The sequence below is a fragment of the Vipera berus genome (genome assembly GCF_964194415.1).
Source record: "Vipera berus genome assembly, chromosome: 6".
NCBI lineage: Eukaryota > Metazoa > Chordata > Lepidosauria > Squamata > Viperidae > Vipera > Vipera berus.
This window is the reverse complement of record NC_138208.1, coordinates 89,955,646-89,964,724: the sequence shown is the minus strand read 5'-3', so window position 1 is coordinate 89,964,724 and position 9,079 is coordinate 89,955,646. Positions and strand designations below refer to the sequence as shown.

The following is a 9,079-nucleotide window of genomic DNA, read 5'->3' as shown; positions in this document are numbered from 1 at the left end:
ACAGCATTACGATGCCTCGATCCGGCCGAGGGGGACTTTGGGGGGATCGAGATTCTGAGCCCCCCCCCCGCCAAGCATTGCTCCAGCCTCAGACAAATACTGATAAACGTGGCCAGGATCCTTGGGGGTGTGGGCGGTGGGCAGGGAAGCCCGGACATCCTCGGCCGTGGCTCCTTTGCAGAGGAGACCCCTTGCCCTTGCTGCCCAGCCAATGCCAACCGGCAGACCGGAGGGCTGATGCCAGGCAATGAGGTGGGTACAGTGCTATTTCAGGCTCTTTTCCCGGTACAGCCAAAAAAACGACGGGGAAGCCCCCAGGTGTAAGATGCAAATCGCCTTTTGGCTGCAGCCTGAAAGGCAAACATTGGTCCAGCTGCATCTGGCTGCTTTATCTCCACCCTCCTGAATTCCGTGGCTCTGCCCAGAAGTTCTCGCTTGCCCGTAAAGTTCAGTTGCACCTTTCTCCTCCTCGGTTTTTGGGGAAAAGGACAGACGCGGCGCGCCCAGGCCACCCTCGGCGGGATCGGCTCCCCCAAAACGTGCCTTTCCACCCCCCCCACCTGTCACCCCCACCCCCTCTTTCCCCACCCCGTGCAAACTACCTTCCTAAAAGCAAAGGCGGGCCCGGCCTGCCGGGTTAAAAAAACCGTCCCAGCAAACGGGCTCTCTCTCTCTCTCTCTCTCTCTCTTTTATTCTGGCAAAAGGTGCCGGGCTACCGCCAAGGCTTGCTCTGCAGGCTGCTCGCGCTGAGGGAGCGGGCGGTGAGCGGGGCGGCGTCCGGGTTGGCGCTGGGCAGGTTCTGGCTGCTCCTGACGGCGACGGCTTTGCTGTCCCGGGCGGAGGATCCGCGGCTGAGGCGGCCTGGGGAGAAGGGACCGAGAGGAGAGTGGCGATCAGGGCACGGGCCGGAGAGCTGGGTTAGTTGGTGGGGGTTGAAAAACCGGATTTATTCATTTATAGCCCTCCTCACACACACCCCCTTCGCCCTGAAGGTCGTCCTCGGCTTACGAGCGTGATGGACCCCGTTTCTGTGGCTAAGTGAGTCACTTTTTGCCCCCTTTTACCAACGGTCGTTAAGAGAATCACTGCAGTTGTCACGTTAGGAACACGGCTGCTAAGTGAATAATAATAATAATAATAAAGTCGGAAGGGACCTTGGAGGTCATCTAGTCCAACCCTCTGCTCAGGCGGGAAACCCTGTACCATCTCAGGCAAATGGCTGTCCAGTCGCTTCTTAAAAACTTCCAGCATTGGAGCCTTCACAGCTTCTGGAGGCAAGGAGTTCCACTGGTTAATTGTTCTAACTGTCAGGAAGTTTCTCCTTAGTTCTAGGTTGCTTCTCTCCTGGATGAGTTTCCATGATCCGTCGCTTCTTGTCCTGCCTTCAGGGGCTTTGGAGAATAGCTTGACTGCCTCTTCTTTGGGGCAGCCCCTGAGATACTGGAAGACTGCTATCACGTCACCCCTCGCCCTTCTCTTCGTTAAACTAGACCTACCCAATTCCAGCAACCGTTCCTTATATGTTTTAGCCTCCAGCCCCCTGATCCTCTTTGCTGCTCTTCTCTGCGTTCTTTCTAGAATCTCAACATCTTTTTTACTTCGTGGTGACCCAAACTGGATGCAAATATTCCAAGTGTGGCCTTCCCGAGGCCTTGTAAAGTGGTACTAACACTTCACATGATCTCAAGATTCTATCCCTGTTGATGCAGCCTAGAACCGTGTTGGCCTTTTTGGCTGCTGCCGCACACGGCTGGCTCATGCTTGTCCGCTAGGACTCTGAGACCCCTCTCACATTTGCTACTATTGAGCAAGGTACCACCTATACCAGGGGTAGGCAAACTCGGCTCTTTTATGACTCATGGACTTCAACTCCCAGAATTCCTGAGTCAGCATAGCTGACTCAGGAATTCTGGGAGTTGAAGTCCATGAGTCATAAAAGAGCCGAGTTTGCCTACCCCTGACTTATACTGTACCTGTGTGTTTGGCTTTTCCTTGCCTAAATGTAGAACTTTACTCTTCTCACTAGAACTTTATTTTTTTTACTGGCTTCCCCCGTTGAAAGCTCAGTTGCCTTTTGGGGAAAAAAAGGCCCTTCGGGACAATTTGTCCTTTTAATGCAGCGCCCGCCATGGCCCGATTAGACCCTCTTGAGCCCAGAGCAAATTCCTGCCCCCCCACCCCCAGAACAGCCTTGCAGGTAAGGGGCTGCTGGCCTTGTGGCTTTTGAAGACAAATGGTGTCTGTGTGTCTGTTTGTGTGTGTGTGTGTGTGTGTGTGTGTCTTACTGGCAGGATCGCTGGGAAGCTGTTCCTCCTCCAGGTAGTACTGTATCTTTTGCAGATCCTCTGCAGTAAACCTCCACTTGTTCTCGGCGGCCGTGGGGGGCGGCGGTTGGGGGGCGGCTTTCTTGCGGGCGCTCCCAGGGTGACTGGCCGCCAGGCAGGAGGGCGGAAAGGAGCCGGTCACCAGGCCTTCGGGGATCTTCTGCGCCACGACTCGGAGCCCTGGGAGGACGACAAGATGGCAGGGAAGTCTCGACAAAAATAGAGAGAGTTAGGACTGCGGGGGAAAAAAATAATAATAATGGCAGCCAGCCTGCCTTCCCTTGAGGACTGGTACACTGCAGGAGCCAGAAAGTGGGCTGAGGAAATATCTGTGGACCCCTCGCATCCTGGGCATAAAGTGTTTCAATGTCTTCCCTCGAGAAGACACTACAGGGCATTGCACGCCCACACCCCCAGACACGAGGGCAGTCGTGTCTCCCTCTCCCCCCACAATATGCCATCACTTTGCTAGACAACTGATTCCCGCAACACTTGTCTTATGCCCTGGGATGTCAAGCCACCTACGGCAGTTAGGGCGGTGTTATGTATTCTCCTTCTCATCTTTCCTGTTACTTAGGTCCTTAGCTTCTTATGACCGTAACGTTGTTGTATCTCATGATTTATGTCAATTTGCTTTTGTTTAGTATCCTATTCTGATTTGGATTGATGGCTTATTTGGTATCCCGTGTCGGTCACTCTGTGCTGTATCCTATGATTTATGACAAATGTATTTTTTTGTCATTATGATCTTGATTTATCGCTCGTTTCTGGTATGTACGCTGAGAACGTATGCACTGGAGACGAATTCCTTCTGTGTCCAATCACACTTGGCCAATAAAGAATTCCAGTTCTAATTCATTCTAATTCTAATCTAATTTTAATTCATTCTAATACTAATCTGATTCTATTCTAATTCATTCCAATTCTAATCTAATTTTAATTCATTCTAATTCTAATCTGATTCTATTCTAATTCATTCCAATTCTAATCTAATTTTAATTAATTCTAATCTAATTCTATTCTAATTCATTCTAATCTAATTCTATAATTCTAATTCTAATCTAATTCTATTCTAATTCATTCTAATTCTAATTCTAATTCTAATCTAATTCTAATTCTAATCTAATTCTAATTCTAAACTAAGTCTAATTCTAATTAATTCTAATCTAATTCTAATTCTAAACTAAGTCTATCTAATTCTAATTCTAATTCATTCTAATTGTAAAAGGTAAAGGTAAAGGTTCCCCCACACACGCGTGCTAGTCGTTTCCGACTCTAGGGGCCGGTGCTCATCTCCGTTTCAGAGCCGAAGAGCCGGCGCTTGTCCGAGGACGTCTCCGTGGTCTCCGGCATGACTAGACGCCAAAGGCGCACGGAACGCTGTTACCTTCCCACCAGAGCGGTCCCTATTTTTCTACTTGCATTTTTAGGTGCTTTCGAACTGCTAGGTTGGCAGAAGCTGGGACGAGGAACAGGCGCTCACTCTGTTACGTGGCGCTCGGGATTCGACCCGCCAAACTGCCGACCATCTGGTCGACAAGCTCAGCGTCCTAACCCACTGAGCCACTGCGTCCCATTCTAATTCTAATCTCATTCTAATTCTAACCTAACTTTAATCCAATTCTAATCCAATTCCAATTCTAATTAACTCTAAAAGACTCCCTCCCATTACAACGATGGAATCGCCAGGGCCTCAGTGAATCCCAGCTGAGAAGGACAAGGTCCCGGGGAGGGGGGGGAGGCCGATCCCAACGTTTCCGAGCCTTCCTACCTCCAGAGAGCATGAATAAGTTCTCAAAGCCCCTCTCGCACATGGTGGTGGCTGCTTGGCTGGCCACCCTCTCGTCGTCGTCGTAGAGGATGATAATCTTCCCGTGAGCATTTTTCTGAGGGGTGGAGGGGTTAAGGGTCCAAAGCTGTGTGGGAAGGAGAGAGAGGTGGGAGAGTAGCCTCCCCACCGCCCGCAGGCCTCCCTCCCTCTGGCAATGAGCCTGTTTCTGAGGAATCCTCGGTGCCCTCTGAGCTGGGCGCTTTCTTTCTTGCAGTCCTTTCATTAGACAAACTGGGAGCGGGGTTGGCAGAGAGGAGGGGGAGGAGGAGGAAGAGGAGGAAGGAGAACAGGAAGAGGAAGGGAAAAAAGAAGGAATGGAGAGGAAAAAGAAAGGAGGGGGGCAGGAGGAGGAAGAGGAGGAGAAGAACTGCCAGGTCCTTGGTGCTCTCTGAGCTGGGTTGTTTTTTGCAGACGTTTCATGACCCAACTAGGGAACATCATTGGTGCTTGAAGAGAACGGTGGGGGTGGGGGGGGGTGGAGGAAGAGGAGGAGAAGAAACAGAAGAAGAAGGAGAAGAAGAAAAAGAAGAGGAGGAGGAGAAGAGGAGGAGGATTTCCTTTGTAAGTTTGTAGCTCCGAATTGAACTGGGGGTCCTCGGTGCTCTCTGAGCTGGGTTGATTTTTGCAGACGTTTCATGACCCAACCAGGTAGCATCTTTGGAGCTTGAAGAGAACGGTGGGGGTGGGGGTGGAGGAGAAGAAACAGAAGAAGAGGAGGAGGAAGAGGAGAAGAAAAAGAGGAGAAGAAAAAACAGAAGAGAAGGAGGAAGAGAAGAGGAGGAGGAGGAGAAAAAGAAGAAGAAGAAGAGGAGGAGGAGGAGGAGAAGGAGGAGGAACAGGAAGAAGAAGAAGAAGAAGAAGAAGAAGAAGAAGAAGAAGAAGAAGAAGAAGAAGAAGAAGAAGAGGAGGAGGAGGAGGAGGAAGAGGAGAAGAAAAAACAGAAGAGAAGGAGGAGGAAGAGAAGAAGAGGAGAAGAGAAGAAAGAGAAGAAAAAGAAGAGGAGGAGGAGAAGAGGAGGAGGAAGAGGAGAAGAAACAGAAGAAGAAGAAAAAGTGCTAGAAGGGGAGTGGAGAGGAGGAGGAGGAGGAGGAGGACTATGGAGTCCTTGGTATCATCTGAGCTGGGTTTTTTTTGCAGACGTCTCATGACCCAGCGAGGTAGCATCATCAGTGCGAGAAGGGGCTTAAGATATAAAGAAAGAACAAACCCTTCTCACACTGATGATGTTACTTAGCTGGGCCATGAAACGTCTTCCAGAAAATAACCTCGGAGAGCACCAAGGACTCCACAGCCCTTCGCCTCCCTTCCTTTTCTCCTCCACTCCACAAACGTCACTCCCTTCCACCACGGATGAGGTGACCTAGTTGGGTCACGAAACGTCTGAAAAGGGGCGGGGGGAGGGAAAAAAAGCAGCAAGCTCAGAGGGCAGCAAGGATCTCTCCTTTCAGCCCGAGCGACAAATATTCTCCTTTATGGAGTCTTGTTTCTGTTGTGATTCAGGGTCAGCCTGTGGGTTCGGCAGTTGGGTCGGACGACTCAGAGGAGGAGGGGGGTGTTGAAGACCTTGCTGAGGGGGTTGAAGATCTTGCTGATGAGAGCCCTCAGCCAGGCCCCTCCCACTTGGTCACCACGGAGACCCAGCTGTGTGAGCCTGACAGCGTGGATGAAGATGACCCACAGCTGGCCCTGTTCAAGGACGCCCGACGCAGGAGGCAGTCAATTAGGAGTAGACAGAGGAAGGCAATGGGGCTCCTCGGAAGGAGGCAGAGAGAAGCCATGCCCTGAACTCTATATAAGGGGAATGTGTGGGGAGGGCTGGTTTGCTGAAGGCAACCGCTTGGATAGTTCCTGTTTCTTAAAGCTCCGGTTTCTTGGTTCGTGTCTTGTTTGTTTTTGTAGCTATAAATTTGGCAGGCGTAATTCCAGCCTCTTGCCGTTTGTAAAGGGGTTGTCCCTGCCTTTTCTACAGGGCCGGTAGCAGGCTGGTACAGAACAGTTTCTGCCCTCCGGACAAGCACAGTCAAAGGGGGAAAGCCAGAATCACTTAACAACCGGGCTACGAACTTATCGACTGCAGTGACTCACTTAACAACGGTGGCGGGAAAAGTCGTAAAATGAATGGAGCCAAGTTCACTTAGCAACAGTCTTGCCTAGCAACAGAAACATGGGGGCTCAGCTGCAGTCGGTGAAGCTGAGGAGGACCAGGAATGTATAGGTACGTAGTAAGGGGCATCATGGATTACAAAGCCCGACTCTCAAAGGCTGAGGAACCGTCTCCGCTTTCAGATCTCAGCTTGTTGCAAAGGTGGTTTACCGCTGGGCTTTTTGCAAATTTCTAACAGGAAAAGAGTGGCTCTTTTGGGGAGGGTTAGGGTTTGTTCAATTTGCATTTGAAGCTAGAGATCCCGGCAGAAAAACCTGCACCCTTCCACTCCACAAAGGATACGTATTCCAAAATGCTGTTGGTGTAGGGATTCATCGTTCGGGACAGAGTAGCGATGGGATAGGAGTGAGCTGAAAGACAAAAAATAAAATAAAATAAATGCCAGAAAAAGGAGAATTTTGGTCTACAACAGAGGACAAGTCCACAGCAATAGGCTGTTATGGAGGTGGATAGCAGGCTTCTCCAAACTTGGCCACTTTAAGACTTGTGGACTTCAACTCCCAGAATTCCATAGGATAAACTAGGGGGAGGGGGTCTCTAAACTTGGCCACTTTAAGACTTGTGGACTTCAACTCCCAGAATTCCATAGGATAAACCAGGAGGGGTCTCCAAACTTGGCCACTTTAAGACTCGTGGACTTCAACTCCCAGAATTCCTCAGCCAGGCAGCTGACATGTCTTATAAATTGCCAGGTTTGGACAGCCCGTTTTATAGCTAGGGAGGCAAGGAGTCTGGCGATTGGTATTGATTAATGTTAACACCCATGTAGGTTATTTTGACATTTTAAAGTCCTATCGTTTAGTGACCATTCAAGGTTGCAAAGGCACTGGGGGAAAAAAGGGACTTGTGACTGGGTTTTTTTTTTCACAGTTGCGATCTTTCCAGCATCACGTGATCAACATTCAGAGGCTTGGCCACTGGTTCATATTGATGACCATCGCTGCATTCCAAGATCTGCCCACTGCCAGCAGTTTGATCCTGACCAGCTCAGGGTTGACTCGGCCTTCCATTTTTCTGAGGTCGGTAAAACGGGGACCCAGATTGTTGGGGGGGGGCAAGAGGCTGACTCTGTAAACCGCTTAGTGAGGGCTGTGAAGCACTGTGAAGCGGTATATAAGTCTAAGAACTAGTGCTAGTGGTCTACCCTCCCTCCCTCCCTCCCTCCCTTCCTTCCTTCCTTCCTTCCTTCCTTCCTTCCTTCCTTCCTTTTCTTCCCTCCTCCCTCTCCCCACCTCCCTCCCTTCCATGATGTGCAATAGTTAGAATGCAGCACTGCGGGTAACTCTGCCCACTGCCAGGAGTTCGATCCTGACTGGCTCAAGGTTGACTCAGCCTTCCATCCTTCCGGGGTCGGTAAAACGAGGACCCAGATTGCTGGAGGGCAACAGGCTGACTCTGTAAACCGCTTAGAGAAGGCCGCGAAGCGGCATATAAGTCTAAGCGCTATGGCTAACATGGGCTGGTCAGTCGGGATTCTGGCGCCCGTTGCAGGGAGGGCTGCCCCTTCCGCGAGGAAATCAAACCCGCGCCTGTCCTACCCCGGAGGGGAACACGGCGAGCGTCTTGACGGTCCCCGGGCCTTCCTCTCACCTCCCACAAGGTGGCAGAGGTCGTAGGCGTCTCGCTCGCGCACGTCCAGCAGCAGGTAGGGGCAGTCGGGATAAGGTCTGTCGTTTGGAAGCGCCAGCTCCGCCGTTCTGGGGTCGCCTCTGCCCAGGTCCAGTTCGCCCACCCCACTGATGACGCTGGGAGGAGGAGGAGGAAGGAGAAGCCTTAGCAAGCCTGGAACAGGGCTGCCTCGCTGGGCCTAAAGAGCTGGCCTCTGCGGCTGCCAGGGTCGGAGAGGAAATCGCTCAGGAGGTCAGCAGAGCAGAGAGAAAAACACACACACACACACATACACACATCCTAGGTGTTGGGGAGCGTACCCCAAGGGCTAAGAAACTGGGTGTTCTGCCTACGTTTTTTTAGGCTTGTTGCAAAAATAAGGATGACACAGATTGAAAACTAAGCGCACCTCTTTTAGTTCAGGAAGAATGGCAGAATAGAAGCTCAAAGCCATAGACTAAGGTAAGAGAGGGGAGGAGAGAGAGGGAGGGAGGGAGGGAGGGAAGAAGGAATGAAGGAAGGAAGGAAGGAGAAAAGAAGAAAAAGGGAGGGAGGGAGGGAGGGAGGAAAGGGAGGGAAGGAGGGAGGAAAGAGAAGGGAGGGAAGGAGGGAGGGAGGGAAGGGAAGGGGAGAGGGAGAAGGAAGGAAGGAGAAAAGAAGAGAGAGGGAGGGAGGGAGGAAAGAGAAGAGAAGAGGGAGGGAGGGAAGGAAGAAGAGAAGAAGAAAGAGGGAGGGAGGGAGGGAGGAAAGAGAAGAAGAGAGGGAGGGAGGGAGGGAGGAAAGAGAAGAGGGAGGGAAGGAAGGAAGAAGAAAAGAAGAAAGAGGGAGGGAGGGAGGAAAGAGAAGGGAAGGGAAGGGAGGAGAGGAGAGAAGAGAGAGAGGGAGGGAGGGAGGAAAGAGAAGAGGGAGGGAAGGGAAGGGAAGAGAGGGAGGAAAGGAAGGAAGAAGAGAGGGAGGGAGGGAGGGAGGGAGGGAGAAAAGAGAAGAGGGAGGGAAGGAAGAAGAGAGAGAGAGGGAGGGAGGGAGGGAAGGGAAGGGGAGAGGGGGGGAGGGGAGGGGAAAGAGAGAAGATACCTCTGCAAGGTGGAGCGATGTGACTCGCCAGCTCCTCCGCTGTTGTCGATGAAGAGGATGGGGCTGGCCGGCTTCTC

The 9,079-nt window shown here is 51.4% G+C and overlaps 1 protein-coding gene across 1 annotated transcript in view; it reads right to left on the bottom strand.

The window, feature by feature from the left end:
* Positions 1–665: 665 nt before the first annotated feature.
* Positions 666–9,079, bottom strand: part of CEP41 (centrosomal protein 41) — a 28,478-nt gene continuing 20,064 nt past the window's right edge. The window contains exons 6-11 of the mRNA XM_081330267.1: positions 9,003–9,079; positions 7,911–8,065; positions 6,603–6,670; positions 4,097–4,211; positions 2,287–2,505; positions 666–862 (exon numbers count right to left, since the gene is read on the bottom strand). The exon at positions 9,003–9,079 is cut by the window's right edge and continues 68 nt beyond it. Coding sequence (XP_081186393.1) covers positions 714–862; positions 2,287–2,505; positions 4,097–4,211; positions 6,603–6,670; positions 7,911–8,065; positions 9,003–9,079 — 783 coding nt within the window. The 3' untranslated portion in view covers positions 666–713. The remainder of the gene's footprint in view (positions 863–2,286; positions 2,506–4,096; positions 4,212–6,602; positions 6,671–7,910; positions 8,066–9,002) is intronic.